The sequence below is a fragment of the Tursiops truncatus genome, chromosome 5, assembly GCF_011762595.2.
Source record: "Tursiops truncatus isolate mTurTru1 chromosome 5, mTurTru1.mat.Y, whole genome shotgun sequence".
NCBI lineage: Eukaryota > Metazoa > Chordata > Mammalia > Artiodactyla > Delphinidae > Tursiops > Tursiops truncatus.
The window spans coordinates 42,636,454-42,652,722 of NC_047038.1; the positions used below are offsets into that span (position 1 = coordinate 42,636,454).

Below are 16,269 nucleotides of genomic sequence, written 5' to 3' on the forward strand. Positions count from 1 at the left end.
AATGTATTGTGTCTACTGGGAGCCATAGTCCTAGGCTCTGGGGCTAAACAATGAGCAAATGGTCCTGCCCTCTTGTAGCTTATATTTTATGAGGATGGGCAGACAATAACAAATAAATATGTATGTCAACTGGTGATAAGTACTATGAAAAAAGAAATCGCTGTAAGGTGGTTATGGAGTTCCAGGAGGGTGAGGGTGGGAGATTAGCATTGTACTGTGAGTGTTCAGGGAAGATCTCTCTGATAAAATGAAATCTGAGCAGTCCTGAAGGAAATGAAAAGAGAGAGAACAGGGTAGATGTCTTGGGAAAGAGAGTTCTAGGCAGAGCAACTGCAAAGGTCCTGAGGCAAGAAGATTCAAGGGCAGATCATGGAGGGGCTTGTAGGCCATTGAAGGGTTTTGGATTTAACTCTGTTAAGAGAAGGAAGTCACTGGAGAATTTTGAGCGGAGGAAGGATATGATCTCACTTATATGTTAAACAATTCACTCTGGCTTCAATACAGAGAATGGGTTGTGCGGTGGGAAGCAAAGACGTCAGGAGATTCTTACAAAAAACCCTGAGAGACAACGGTACTGGACCAGGGTGGTAACAGTGAGCTGCTTAAAGGTGGTGGGATTGTCAATGTAACGTGAAGGTGAAGACGGCAGGGTTTCTGATGGATTGGATGTGGTGTGTCATGTGAGAGCCAGAGAGGATTCAAGAATGACTCCCAGGTTTTTGGCCTGGGAAAAACATAGAGTTCTGTGTATTGCAACAAGGAAGGTTGCAGGACAAGCAGATTCAGGGGTGATGACAAGGAGCTTCATTTGGGGCATGTTAATCCAAGGGAAGGTGTCCATCAAATGCTCGGATATTTGAGTCTGGAGTTCTGGGGAGACGTTTGGGCCCTGGATGTAAATTTGGGGAGCATCAGTAGATTGACGGTATTTAAAGCCAAGAGACAGGACGATCTCACCAAGGGAATGGGGCAAGGCTGAGCCCCAGGCACTGTCACACGTGGTGCTCGGAAGATGAGAAGAAACCAGCCAAGGAATCTGAGGAGGAGAAGCAGTGGGTAGGGGGAGAACCAGGAAAGAGCATGTCTGAGAAGCCAAGTGAAGAAGATATTTCAAGAAAAAGAAAGCAACTGGTCACTTTCATTACTAAACGCCTCTGACAGGGCAACTAAGGTGAGGGCTGAGGATGGATCATAAGATGCGGTGATGCGGGGGTCCTTGGAGATGCTGGCAAGAGCGGTTCCAGGGAGCGCTAGGCTCAGAAAACTGATTTGGAAAGAGAGGGTTTGAGGATTTTTCTTTCAGAGGGTTGAACAACTGAGCGACAGAAAGAGATGTGAAGCCCAGAGAGAGTTTTTTAAGGAAGGGGCCTTTGTACATGGATAGGAATGAACCAAAAGAGCAGGAAGAAATGACTATGCAGGTGAAAGGGGGAAACTGTCCAGGTCAAGGCCCTGGAGGGGGCGGGAGCAGTGCCCAGGCAGAAACCCTGGCCCAGATGGAAGCAGGGACAGACCACAGGAGCAAGTGGAAGCAGAGGGGGTGACATGACTCAGTGGGGTGAGACAGGGGGACGGGGATGGGGGAGGGTCCATCTCTGGCTTTATCTCTTTGCTCTTGAAATGAGAACAAAGGCCAAGGGTAGAGAGTGAAGGGGGATGGGAAGGTGAAGGTTTGAGTGGAGAGGATAGGCTGTGAAATAGTCCTTCAGGAGTTGGATTCCTACCAGGGTCATCTGACACCACGGGCAGAACCTTCTCCTGGCTTCCACCTCCTACACAGGAAAGCCAAGATCTTTGACAGGCTCGTGGGGACAGAGGGTCCAGCCTCCTTCCTTCTCCTCTGGGGCTCACGTCCACCAATCCTGGGGCCTAAGAATGCATTCCTTGTGGATGCAAGGTCTACTCAGTTCAAACACTTCACTAACCATCAAGGTCAGCTTCAGCGTTATCAGTAGTAAGAAGAAAGACGTTTCACTGAGTTCAAAGGACCTGACTTCTTCTTTGGTCTTTGCCTGTCAGGGAGGAGCCATCACAGCTAAAATGAAGCCCAAGGAAGAAAAAGTGAAAATAATTACAGAGGTGAGTGATGGCTTAGATGTCTCCAGGGGATGTATCTTTGTGTGTGCATGCTCATGTCACACGTGCTGGTGAGTGAGGAAGTTAGGCCAGAAATGAGCATTTATTGCACGCCTACTGCATGCAGAAGGTGCTACCTTGGGCACACAGAGGAGAATAGGGGTGCATGCAGCCCTGCAGGCGCTCCAGGATTGAGGGCTCTGAAGCTGCTTTGTCACCATTTACCACCTAAAGGGTCCAGTTCTACTGAACCACATTGATGTCTTTTTTTTGGGGGGGGATTATAGTTGATTTACAATGTTGTGTTAGTTTCAGGTATACAGCAAAGTGATTCACTTATACATATACATAGATTCATTCTTTTTCAGTAAAGCACATTGATTTCTAAAGAAATTCAAAATGAGGATAACAACTGTAGATATAACCACTTATAAAACCCTCATGGAGTCCTGCAATTTCTAACTCATTTTGTGCAAAACATCATTAAACGCTGTCTGGACCAGAGGAGCGAAGCCTTCTCCAGTTTGGAGACCAGAGACCTCCGAACAGAAGAGGAAGTATTCCTCTCAATCCTCCTTTCCCTCTTGGCTCTAAGGCTCAGTAACTTGAGACCATAGAGGCAGAAATGGGGACAATATGCTATTTCCAACAGGAACTTCAAAAAGCCTGAAGGAACCCAGATGAAACCACACAGATTAACTTTAAGCAAGATATCAAGTACTGACAACTTACCTACATCTACCTGTGCTCATTCATTCATACAACAAATATTCATTGTGCCTCTGGTCCCTGGGAATAGAGCAGTGAAGAAAACCCTGAGCTCTCCTGGAGTTCACATTCAGTCTAATTTGAGGTCCTACTGGAGAGTTTTCCATTGACAGAGGATCAAAACATTACTGGAAAGCCAAAAAAAAAAAAAAAAAGCTTGATGTATATTTCTCACAAGTCCATTCTAAGCCAATAAGAATTTAGACTTGAATTAAGAGCCACAGTTGCACACCGCTCTGAAGAAGGAGGTCTGAGTGAGGGTGGGGCTCGCACCCAGAGGATGAGTCAGAGCGATCAGGTCCCTTAGACAAAGAAAAAGCCCAAGCCATGCCCACTCCCTGGTTGGGACCTCAGTTCCCTCCTCTGCAGCTGAAGCTCAGGTCTTCTCTAAACAGATGGCCAAGGGCACTGCTGAGTGGTTGAAGCCTAGCCCAGAAACCTGCATGCCATTTCTTTGAAATCTTATATGATTAAAACCCATGCTTTGTGTTCCAAGTTTGTTTCAGTATAAAAACAAAAATTTCCCAATTTTAGAAAAAAAAAAGTCTAATAAATCCGGTACACCAGAAGAGGTTCTGGGTTTATCTTGCAACTTCTTTTATACCCCAAGGTACTTGTGCCCTGGTTTGCAAAACTCAAACTAGAAAACTTTAAAGCTTCAAACTTAAGAGGCTTCAGCTCTAACATTTTATGACTAAAACTTTAGAAAGCATAATATGGAAAAAGAAACGAAGTTGGCACTGTTAAAGGATTTCTCCCTTTTCAGGAACACTCCCACACTGTTGGTAGGAATGTAAATTGGTACAGCCACTATGGAAAACAGTATGGAGGTTCCTTAAAAAACTAAAAATAGTAATACCATATGACCCAGCAATCCCACTCCTAGGCATATACCCAGAAAAAATCTTAATTTGAAAAGATACACGCACCCCAATGTTCATTGCAGGACTGTTTACAATAGCCAGGACATGGAAGCAAACTAAATGCCCATCAACAGAGCAATGAATAAAGAAGATGTGGTACATATATACAATGAAATATTACTCAGCCATAAAAAAGAACAAAATAATGCCATTTGCAGCAACATGGATGGACCTAAAGATAGTCATACTGAGTGAATTAAGTCAGACACAGAAAGCCAAATCATATGATACTGCTTATATGTGGAATCTAAAAAAAGGATACAAATGAACTTATTTACAAAACAGAAGTAGAGTTACAGATGTAGAAAACAAACTTATGGTTACCCGGGGATAAGGGAGGGGGAGAGGAATAAATTGGGAGATTGGGATAGACATACACACACTACTATATATAAAATAGATAACTAATAAGAACTTACTGTATAGCACAGGGAGCTCTACTGAATACTCTGTAATGACCGATATGGGAAAAGAATCTAAAAAAAGAGTGGAGATATATATATATATATAACGGATTCACTTTCTATACACCTGAAACTAACAAAACATTGTAAATCAACTATACTCCAAGAAAATTTTAAAACAAAACAAAACACAAAAAGGATTTCTCCCTTTTCAAAAAGACCTGAAAAAATTTGCATTAAATACAAACTTCCACGGTGATTTAACATGTATCCTCATTATTCTCTACCTGACAGTAAGGCTGTGGGGAGCAGAGAAGCCCAACCCTGGAAGCCCCTAGTGTGATTCTGATATCGTCCTGGGCCAGAGGCCTCCATCCGGGTCAGTACATCAGTCCTGGCAGATTCACTTGTTCGTGGCCTTCATTAGATTATGACTTTTGAGGGAAGTCACCTCCGTTACCTCTGTGCACCCAAGGCCTGGAACACAGTCAGCTGTCCATAAATTCCCTAGGCATGAATGAGCACCTGGGTCGATGGAAGCTCCAACACTATATCATTGACCATCTTTCCATTTGGATACAACTTTTGAGAAGAGTAGATGGTGATGTCTGTCCACTGTCCCTTCGCTCACACTCAACTTTAGTGGGTGGAGGCTCCAGGACAAGACAGTCATTTTAACACCTAAAAATCCCACCCCTCTTCCTCACTTATCATTTTTTCCCAATTTACACACACACACTAAGAGATAACTCTTCCATTTGCATCTTAACAAAGGAGTTCATTGAAGACCGTGAGGATGCAGATAAGGGAAGACAGAAGAAGACCGTGAAGGTTGCAAGACAAAAAGGAAAGAAGCAGGTAGGGAGTGACAGAAGCACTTGTCTGTCTACTGGGCTGTCAGTTAACAGCTCACTGCACCCCGAGAGGCCATACAGCCTCCTGTGGGTACAAGCACTTGGCCTTCTCTGGGAGAGGCAGGGATGCTGGTGGATGGTCCAGCTGAAGGACCCTATGTGGGGTCTCACGGATGACCCTCACCATGAAGCCATGGGCAGTATTTGGAGCATGTTTCCTCCAAGGTTTTTCCCATCCCCTGAGAGAGAGAAGTTTAGAAATGCTGAAGTGAGCCCCTTTAGTGCTGTCATCAAAGGCCATAGACTAAGACCAGCGGTAGATGGCAGTGCAGGATTACAAATCTCAGGGAACTTCCACTTTCCCAGCTCCAAGCCCAAATTCTGCCTCAGTCTAAATCAAGGCCAGCCCCCATCTCCCGGGCCTGCTGGCGGTCCCTCGCCCGGCTCTGCCCGCAGCAGAAGTTGCCCTCCTTGGCCGTGAGCATCCCTATACAAGGTCCACCTTCTCCAGGTAAATAGACGCCCTTGGGAAGGAGGCCGGGAAGATTTTGCGGAGGGGCAATCGGCTTGGAATAATCCAGATGCGAGCAGGGGAGGGAGGGGGAAGGAGAGCCATTTTGAGCCGGCAGCCACGTGATGGGGCCGCCTGGAGAGCGGGGACGGGGTGGCGGGGAGGGCACCAGGAGAGCCGAAGTCAGGGGAGAAACCCCTTTTCAGCTCTCCCGTCGCCCAGCACAATCCCGTTGGGACAAGCTGGGCCAAGGAAACTCCTTCTCTGTAGCTGGGATGGAGTGGCCCAGGGAAGGGCCCTGAGAGGCTGGAGGTGCTACCTGGCCTTGTGGCTGGGCCCTCTGGCCACTCAGGAACTTTAACCCCTTCCTGCAGGGTCAGCGGGGGGCTCTGCAGCCGGGGCCACGGGGCCCAACGAGGCGTCAGATGAGCCAGTACAAATGGAAAGAGCTCAATTCCTTAGCTCCAAGGCCACAGGCACAGTAAGCAATGGTGACTGGGACTAGGGGTGTGGAGCTTGGACTAAACGGGAGAAAGGAGCAGGGATGGAAAGGAGAAGGCACTTTCTGTGTCCTAGGTGTGGCGCTTTCTTGAGACATCATCTCATTCCTTGAACTGCACAAAGAGCCCTGATCAGACAACGAACGTGCAGTCTTTGGTGCTTTGTGAGAAATCTGGAGAGTGTTTCTTAACCCCAGCGACACTTCAGAATAACTTGGGGATTTTTTTTTTTAAGTCAAATGCCTCAGGTCCACTCCAGGCCATTTATTTAAGTCAGAATGTCTGTGCTTTACAAAGTGCCTGTACATAGCAGCATCTCAGTGAATGGGCTATTTTTATTTCCCTTCTTTTACGGATGACGAAGGAAGTTAGGAAGTTCGATAACTCGCTCGAGTCCCATGGTAAATGTGAGTTTGGAGGCAAACCTTTGTCTGGCCCAAAGGCCATCACTCAACTGGGGCCTCCACTGCCACTTCTGCTCACCAGTCTGTCCTCCTCTGAGAGTTTGGGGAAGGAACCAGAGGCTGTTCTTTGCCCTGGATTAACCAGGGACACTTTGACAGCTATTTCCAAATGAGTTGGAGCTGGGATCAAATAGTTTGGCTGTGATTTTCCTGTTTCCCTTTTCCTCCAAATTTCTACAGAGCTCTACACATTAAACCTAGAAAAAGTGAAGATATTCATTTTTTAAAAATTTCTTTTTAAATTCATTTCTTTATTTTATTTTTTGGCTGCGTTGGGTCTTCGCTGCTGCTCACGGGCTTTTTCTCGTTGTGGCGAGCGGGGGCCACTCCTCACTGCAGTGCGTGGGCTTCTCATTGCGGTGGCCTCTCTTGTGGAGCATGGGTTCTAGGTGCGCAGGCTCAGTAGTTGTGGCACACAGGCTTAGTTGCTCTGTGGCATGTGGGATCTTCCCAGACCAGGGCATGAACCTGCGTCCCCTGCATTGGCAGGCGGATTCCTAACCACTGCACCACCAGGGAAGTCACTGTGCCACCTGGGTCATCTCCCCAAGAAACCTCTTAGAGAAAATCAGGATCGGCACTGCTTCCTGTGGGGATAGGTGATCATGACCACAGTGACTCAGGTGACACAGACCACAGTTATCTAGATCTGAAGAGGATTAAGGCCTGTCCCCTTGCTAAGTGACCCACCTCATCCTGAGATAGCATCTGAGTCAACCGAAGCCCTGAGATTCACAACCTCTGACCATCTGCCCACAGCTGTCGGCTGCTGGCCCCAAGGAAATGGTGTCTGAAAAATCCCATCCAGACGACCAGCAGGAGCCCGTGCAGGAAGGTTCTGACACTCACCTCCTGGGCATGACGAGCCGACGAGGCCCACGGAGTAAGTTCTGTCAACCAGTATTAATTGCCTCCTGGGATCAGCACAGAGCATCGTGGGGATTTTGCTTGGGTATTATTTTTTGTATGCGTCCACCGCCCTCCACAGCATTTTACCCCAATTCTAGGCAATTTCTAAGTTCACCTCTGTCTGGGAGACAGGACACAACCCCAGGACATATTTACATAACCACAGAGTTTTGAAGCATTCATTGAAATAGAAATGGTGCAAATAATCAAACAGGTAGACATTCAAGGGTGGGTGAAATGGGAAGGCATATTTGTCAATGAAATAGTACTAGAATCAGATGTTGGAACACCTGAGGATGTTTCTGAGGCTCTCGGAGATCCTGCCCCTCGAGGACCCCTTCTCTTATCCATCCCTCACCCCACCCCCCAACACACACACACACACACACACACACACACACACACACACACACTCCCTTCCCCCTCCAGGAACTGTGGCCTGTATTTTACAGCATTACTTTTCCCCATCACAGTGACCATCATTCATTCTCTGCTCATTGTAGGGAAAATTATTACCCCTCACTTGTTGCTTTTCTTGAACAGTGGATTAGACCAGAGAAGAAGGCGTGTTACACTTTTCAATTGTTACATAATTATTATTACTCTATTTTTCTGCAGCTGAGCTGGGGAATAGAGTAACTATTGGAAATTAGAGGGCTTTGGAAGCAAGTTCATCTGAAGTCCAACCCTAAGAAAAATGTGGTTCCCACCCAAAAGCAATAACACAGTAGAACTGTTACCAGTTAGTAAAGTAGAACCAAACTTTATCCCATATAGTTGCTTCATTTTCTAAATGGGTAAAATTATTCATTATTGAAGATTACAGTTTGTCTTAGTGTGCTCAGCCTGCCGTACCAAAATATACCATAGACTGGGTGGCTCTAACAACAGACATTTATTTTCTTACAATTCTGGAGGCTGGAAGTCTAAGATCAGGGTGCCCATGTGGCCACTTTCCAGTGAGTCCTCTCTTCCTGGCTTGTAGGTGGCTGGCATCTCCCTGTGTGCTCACTTTGGTGTCTCTTCCTATAAGGATGCTAATCCTATTATATTAGGGCCCTACCATATAACCTCATTTAACCTTCATTACCTCCTTAGAGGCCCTATCTCCAAATATAGTCACATTGAGGGTTAGGGCTTCAACGTATGAATTTTGTGGGGACACAATTCTGTCCATAGCACAACTATTGAATATTTAAGTAGTTGTTTTAAAATCAAGAGAAAAAGAAAAATGTCAGAGAGCATGGCCAGTAATAAAGGCTCTGTAGCATAATGAAAAGTGAATTCTTTCCTTCTTCCTAAAATGGGAGAAATACTCTTTACTGTCACCATGGGGGTGATTGTAAGGATCAAATCAAGAAAAGGATGTGGAAATATTTTAAAGAGTGTGCACAGTTTTAAATATTTAAATAGTATGCACTAGTATTTTAAATAGATAAATATACATTAACTAAGGTGTGTTAGAGTGAGATAATAGGCAGTCTATGCATTAGTCCAAAAGGAAAAAATAAAAAATACAATTTATGATTTGAAGAAGGAAAGAACAGTACAAGGCTAAGATGTGCCTGCCTGAGCAAGGTCATGACCAGCCGGTCTCTGGGCAGCTCAGGGCAGAGCTGGAGGCTGTTGCTGATTTGGCAGCACTGGTGGGCCAAGATGTAGAGCAAATCCCTGGGAGTGAGGTGAGGGCACCTGATGGATTAGAAGTTAGAAACGAGAGGTCAAGACCAGCAGAAAGTCAGCCATGTGGTCAAGAGAGCAGAATAGGTCTCATTCAGCATGTCAACACATGTTAGAGCGAGGGTGCAAGGAATGAGCAACATGAGGAGTCTCGACCTGAGACAGGAAAGGCAAGGCACAGAGCCGAAGCAATAGAGGATGTGCAGGTGTCTCCGTGGTAGAGTGTTGGTGGGAGAGGACTCCAAACAGAGGACTCGAATGTGTGCAGAAAATAGTGCGTCCAGGAGCAGCCGGGTCTTATAGGACCTCACCTGGGAAATCACCCACCCACTTAGCAGGAAACTAAGTCCAGCCCATCTTCGGGGGGGGGGGGGGGGGAATTTGGCTCCACCTTTAAAGAGAGGTGTGTCAAAGAAATTTATGGGCATATATTTAAACCACCACATTCATCTTTCTTTAAAACTATACTCAGAAATCTGTAATGAGCATCACATAAAATCCACACTCTTATTTGTTCTGAGTTCTGAGACCCTATGTGATCTGGCCCTTTCCAATTCTACTCCCACTCTTCTCCAATATGCCTCCACCCTGGTTGACTGCTACTGGCCTCTGAATGCCTTGTGGCCACCTGGGCATTCCCAGGCTTTGGTGCCCACTCAGAAAGCTCTCCACCCATCTCTTTATTAAGGTTGTGACAGAAAAGCAATACAGTTGTATCCGTTAAGGCCTCGGTCTTTGGCGTCAGACAAGTGTGTGTACCAGTCTATACCTGTTACTTTCTTACTTGCTTGGGCAAGTTTCCCCACCTCCTTAAACTTCAGTTTCTTTATCTGCAAAGTAGGGACAAGAATAAAAGGCCTTAATACCCCAACAGAGTTTATATTCCAGCTGGGGGGTTAGAGGGAAAAAGAGAAAGCAAATCAAAAAAGATATGATAAATATACAGTATGGCCAGTGGTGAGAAGTGCTACAGAGAAACATAAAGAATTGGCTGGACGAGACTACAGTGGAGATGAGAGGAAGGGTTGCTGTTTTATGAAAGGTCATCAGGGGAAGCCCTCTTCAGTGAGAAGATGTTTGTGCAGAGGCCTGAAGGAAATGTGAGACCCCTGAGGAAAGTGGCCTTAAAGCAAGAGTGTGCTTGGTGTATTTAAGGAACAAGGATGCCAGAGTGGTTGACAGACAGTGAGCAAGAGGAAGAAGAAGGAAATTAGATCAGAAGGGAACTGTAAATATTTTCTCCCATTCCACAGTTGGTCTTTGTATTCTATTGATTGTGTCCTTTGGTGCAAAGAAGTTGTTAAGTTTGAGGTGGTCCCATTTGTCTGTGTTTGCCTTTGTTGCCTGTGCTTTTGGTGTCACATCCAAGAAGTCATTAACAAACTCAATGTCATGAAGATTTCCTCTGTGTTTTCTTCTAGGGGTTTTATAACTTTACGTCTCCCATTTAGGTCTTTAATCCTTTCTGAGTTTATTGTGTAAGGTAAGGGTCAACTTCATTCTTTTGCACGTGGATAGCCAGTTTCTCAACATCATTTGTTGAAGACACTGTATTTTCCCCATTGAGTGGTCTTGGCATCCTTGTTGAAGATTATTTGACCACATACACATGGTTTTGCTTCTGGGTTCTCTATTCTATCCCATTGGTCTATATGTCTGTCTTTATGCCAGTACCACACTGTTTTAATGGATGTAGCTTTATAATATGTTTTGAAATCAGGACGCCTGAGCCTCCAATTTTGTTGTTTTTCAAAACTGGTTTGGCTATTTCAGGGAACCTTAATATTCTATGTGAGTTTTAGGATGAACTTTTCTTTTCATAAGAAAAATGCCATTGAGATTGTGATAGGGATTGCATTAAATCTGTTGATTGCCTTGGGTAGTATTGACATTTTAACAATATTAAGTTTTCCAATCTATGAACATGGGGTGACTTTCCGTTTGTTTGTGTCTTCTTTAAATGTTGTCAACAGTTTTTTTTAGTTTACAGCATACAAGTCTTTTGCCTCTTTGGTTAAGTTAATTCTTAAGTGTTTTACTCTTTTCATGCTATTGTAAATGCAATTGTTTTCTTAGCTTCCTTTTTAGATGTTTCACTGTCAGTGGATAGAAACACGACTGATTTTACACATTGATTTTCTGTGCTGCAACTTTGCTGAATTTGCTTATTAGTTTCAACATTTTTTGTGTGTGGGAGGGGACTCTTTAAAGGTTTTCTCTATATAAGACAATGTCTTCTGCAAACAGAGATAATTTTACTTCTTCCTTCCCAATCTGGATGCCTTTTGTAACTTTTTCTTACTGTCTTAGTCTGTTTGCTCTGTTAATATAAAACACTATAGACTGGTTGGCTTATAAGCAGCAGAAATTTTGTTTCTCATAGTTCTGGAGCCTGAAAAGTTGAAGACAAAGGCACCAGCAGATCTGGTGTCTGGTAAGGAGGGCCTGCTTTTGTTTCATAAATGGCTGTCTTCTTGTTGTGTTCTCACACGGTAGAAGGGGCAGAGTAGAAGCTCTCTGGGGTCTTTTTCATAAGGGAACTAGTCCCATTCATGAAAGTTCCACCCTTATGACCTAATCACCTCCCAAAGGCCCCATCTCCAAATAGCATCACACTGGGACAAAAACTTCAACATATGAATTCAGGGAGGACACAAACATTCTGTCTATAGCACTTGCTTAATTGCTCTGGTTTGGATTTCCAGTATTATGTTGAATAGAAGTAAAGTTGGGGGCGGGGGTGGGGGGGTGGGGGTGGCGGGCGGGCATCCCTGCCTTGTTCCTGATCTTAGAGGAGATGATTTCAGTTTTTCACCACTGAGTATAATGTAAGTTGTGGGCTTTTCGTATATGGCCTTTACCATGTTGAAGTAATTTCCTTCTATTCCTAGTTTGTCTAATGTTTTTTATCATAAAAGAATGTTGAATTTTGTCAAATGTTTTTTCTGTATCAAGCGAGATGATCATGTGGTGTTTGTCCTTTGTTCTGGTAATGAGGTGTATTACACTGGTTGATTTTCATATGTGGAACCATCCTGGCACCTCCCCCCCCCCCCAACTTGGGCTAAGACTACTAAATGGTTCAAGAGGCTGTCTCTCATGACCATTTTATAAATGCTACTTATCTACATTTTTCTAGGCAAAACCTCAGATTCGGTGGTTTCCCTATCCCAAGCAAGAAAGTTTATGCTAAGAAAGCTGTGGAACTTTTTAAGCTCATATGATTTCATTATATTTTTCTTCTCTAAGCACTTATTGGTTTACCTGAGGCATCCTCCTCTCCCTCAGAAAGAGAGAGAGAGAGAGAAAAGGAAGAAAGGGAGGGAGGGAGGGAGGGAGGAAGGAAGTAAGGAAGGAAAGAAGGAAGGAAGGGAGGGAGGAAGGAAGGAAGGAAGGAAGGAAGAGAGGAAGGAAGGAAGGAAGGGAGAAAACCAGATGATAAATCTGACAGCCTTGAACCCTGAGAGCTTAATACCATGTTCTGAGGCACACAGCAAGCTTTCTGATAAGATTTCCATCAAGATTCCTCATTCTCTTTCTTACTCATATCCCAGTACATTGCCCAAGATTAAGAGAAATAAACAATATTTCAAGTCAGCAAACATTCCTTGAAACCCATAGAAACTGAAATCAGACTCACTACTACTCGTTACTACTTTTAGTCCTGGGACCTCGAGCAGCAGCCCAGTCTCCCTCAGCCACAGGAGTCTCGTTTATATTGATAAAAACGAGGATCATAAAAGCCTTGGCTTTGTGCAGCTGTTATGACAGTGAAATCAGATGATACACAGAAAGCACCACACATAGGGTCTGGCACATACCTAGTCGCCTTCTCCAGCTGCAAGAAGAACATGATGCTAAATAACTAACAAAAATAATTACCTCTTTTGAGTGTTATGATATGGCTGGCACCATGCTGAGGTCTTTACATGCATTACATTACTCAGAACAGTCCTGTCATCAGGCATTGTTTTATAATTTAGGAAATTAAAGTTCAGAGAGAACCAACAGCTAGAGGTGGTGGAGCCAGAACTCAAACTCCAGTCTACAGACCTCAGGAACCTGTGTTCTTTTTTTTTTTCTTTTTTTTAAATTTATTTCATTGAAGTACAGTTGATTTGCAATGTTGTGTTAATTTCTGCTATACAGCAAAGTGTTTGTCATATATATATATATTCTTTTTCATATTCTTTTCCACGATGGTTTGGTAAACCAGGATATTGAATATAGTTCCCTCAGATTATCATACTAAGTGAACCTGTGTTCTTAATTGCTGCACTACAGCATCATTCTATACCAGCAAATCTTAACTCTGATTGGTCTTTAAAGAGAATGGTTTACAGTTGCCCAGGGAAGGTGCAGTGCTCTCTGTATTTTACTCACGGCCATGCTCTGGTTTCTGTATGCTCACTTACTACCCCCATACCACACCCACCACATCCTTCCAACCAAGACTGCTCACCTGGATCCAATTCTTTGACTCCCTCTTGGTGGTTCATTCCCCAAACCTCTCATGGGTTTGGCTTGTTGCTCAGCGCTACCACCCCAGCCTCTGCCCTTGAACCCATGACCCTCTCTATCCTATAGCATTCCTGCGGGGCTCCAAGTGTTGTCAAGTCCAGACTGTAGTCAGATGCTCAGATACCAGCACCCTTGAAGACATGGCCTCCGCACTGCACCAGGCACACGCCCAGAGGGGCCATCTCCCTGATGAACAGCAGTGTAAATGCATGCGCTGAAAGCTTTGGCTTCTAATATGCTATTCAAACATATACATAGTCATGACTTTCCAAATACAGAAAGCATTTCACCGAATAGGAACATAGCTCCCAATCAAATAAACATCTAGGAAAAAAGTACACACATTTCCCCCACGATTCCAACTTGCACCGTCTCTTAAGGGAGGAACTATTGAATGTTAAGCAGTTTCTTATGAACATAAGTTTCTTCATTACTGACATCTGTTTTCTATCCATTCCTGTTAGTTTCTCTGGTTAAAGCATCATTTCAGAGCCAATTTCTCAGTATTGGTTGAAAATAAAATTCAGAATCCAGTGAAATTTGATGCAAATGAAAGGAAATAGATCACTTATTTTAGGCATACTTTTTAAAAGTCACCAAGACCTGGAGAGACTGACCCAGGAAACAAATGTTATAAAGTTCAGTATAAGACAAGAGGAGAATGGCCCAAAGGAGCTGGTCTTGGGAGTTACCTTGGAGCCCAGCAGTGAAGAACATTCTAGTCAGAGGGTGCACACTGGGGAATGTAGGAAATATCAAAAGTTCACCAACACTGGAGTTTACTACCTCACGCGGTGCTGGGGGGACTAAATTACAGTACTAAGTAAAATATTTATCTAAGTAAAAATAAATTGTATGCTGTATTCAATACAATTTTTTTCTGGATATTATGATTTTTGACATCTTAAAAATAAGCACCCAAACAAACAAAACAAAAACAAAAAAACCTTTCTGGTTGGGGAGACAGTAGCCAATTGTTAGAGATAGCAAAGAGTCAGGACTGGAGCATGACTTTAATGCAAAATAACCAATCCAGAGCCCCACCTTCTCTGTCTGGCCAGTACTGAAACTGCGCGAAGGTCCTGTGGGTTGCCTGGGCATGGAGGCCTTTTTTGTCCCCCGTTTCTTGTAGGCAAGACTCCAGCCTCCATGACCTTCCCTGAGTTCCAAAGCTCGATTCGAACTGTTGCTAATCAAGGGAAGAGCAGCCAAGAAACCACCTGAGGCAAGACTAAAGGGACCAAAAAAGCTCCAGATTAGGAGACTGAGCACCTGAGACGAGATTAAGGGAGTGCAAGCCCTTCACACATCCTAATCTTGTCAGCAACATCCCCCCTGAGCTATTGCTATAAAACTTCTCATCAGATCCTCCGGGGTTGGGACACATACTTTTCTGAGGCAGGAGCCCGCTGTGGCCCACTTTGCCTGGCAAAGCAATAAAGCTATCTTCTTCTACTTCACCCAGAACTCTGTCTCTCAGATTCGTTCTGGCATCAGTGCAGAGAACCTGAGCTTTCGGCGTCAGTACAACCCCAGGAAGCAAGATTCCTCTGCCTGGATCATCCCAGGGCCAGGTACCAGGCAACTAGGGACCACCCCTATAGCTTAGAGCCCCCCAGAACCACTCGAACCCGCCAACCCTAAACTGCTTACCCTGCCCTGCCTTGTCTTTCCCTCAGAAATCCCAAGAAAGGCCATGAGCTGAGCTCTCAGCCCCTCCTGTCTTCTGCTCCTGACCACCCTGGTGTCTTTCCATGTGCCCTGCGTGGCATGTCCTGCCCCCGGGCTGCAGAACCTGAGAGTTTATGATCAACTTTGTTTCCTGAGCCTCTCCTCTGTCTCCTCTTGTGCCCCACCTGACTGACCATCTCATAAAAGAATACAAAGAATATAAAACAGACCCATCATTATTATTAGTTATAAGGAAACACATTTTCCCAAAAACTCCTTTATAGCAAAATTCCTCCAGAGTCGTCTGTTCCCATCCTGCTCCAATCTTGAACCTACTCCTCTAATTCACATCCCCCTCCCTGTCAAAATTCTCCTTGTTGAGGTCCCCACGAACCGCACATTTGCTAAATTCTATAGTCAGTCCTTCATCTTTACGGTCCTTGACTTTCAGTTGCGTTCCCTGCAGCTCACGCTCTCTCCTCTTCTGTACATGGCTCCCCGGACACCACTCTCCTGGTTTTCCTTCTCCCTCGCTGGCTGGACCTCTCCATCTCCTTGCTAGTTCTTACACCCCAGCCTCTAAATCTTGGAGCCTCCAAGCTCAGTGCTCAGCCCCCTTTTCTTTGTCAACACTCATTCTTTCAGTCATCTCAAGACTTTAAATTCTATCATATAGCTATTGTATGTATAACTGAGCAGTTCCCAACTTTTATCTCCAGTCTGGGCTTCTTTCAGACTAAGTGTGCAACTATCAACTTAACACCCACTTTTGCATATCGCATAAGACAGCTCGCATTTGTAACAGATTTATTGAAGCATAATCCGCATATCATAAAATTCACCCATTGTAAGTATACGATTCAATGATTATTATTAGTAAATTTGTAGACCTGTGCAGCCATCACCACCATCCAGTTTTAGAACATTTTCATCACCCCAAAAAGTTCCTTTATGCCTGTTTGCAGCCACTCCCACCCCCAGCCCTAGA

At 44.5% G+C, this 16,269-nt stretch overlaps 1 protein-coding gene and 1 long non-coding RNA gene across 18 annotated transcripts in view; one reads left to right on the forward strand and one right to left on the reverse strand.

Annotated features, from left to right (window-relative positions):
• Positions 1-16,269, reverse strand: part of LOC109548856 (uncharacterized) — a 103,284-nt gene that overhangs the window by 46,308 nt on the left and 40,707 nt on the right. The window lies entirely within an intron of this gene.
• CC2D2A (coiled-coil and C2 domain containing 2A) overlaps positions 1-16,269 on the forward strand; it is a 137,612-nt gene that overhangs the window by 5,345 nt on the left and 115,998 nt on the right. For 12 of the 17 annotated variants that reach the window (XR_012331936.1, XR_012331935.1, XM_073805077.1 and 9 more), the window contains 3 exons: positions 2,020-2,079; positions 4,946-5,029; positions 7,260-7,383. Coding sequence is in view for 15 of the 17 variants with exons in the window: in XM_073805077.1 (XP_073661178.1) it covers positions 2,020-2,079; positions 4,946-5,029; positions 7,260-7,383 (268 nt within the window). In the remaining 2 variants the exon portion in view is untranslated. Of the gene's footprint in view, positions 1-4; positions 1,172-2,019; positions 2,080-4,465; positions 4,551-4,945; positions 5,030-5,381; positions 5,537-5,910; positions 6,018-7,259; positions 7,384-16,269 lie in introns of those variants that run through there. The other 5 variants (XM_073805071.1, XM_073805072.1, XM_073805073.1 and 2 more) reach the window with 4 other exon arrangements.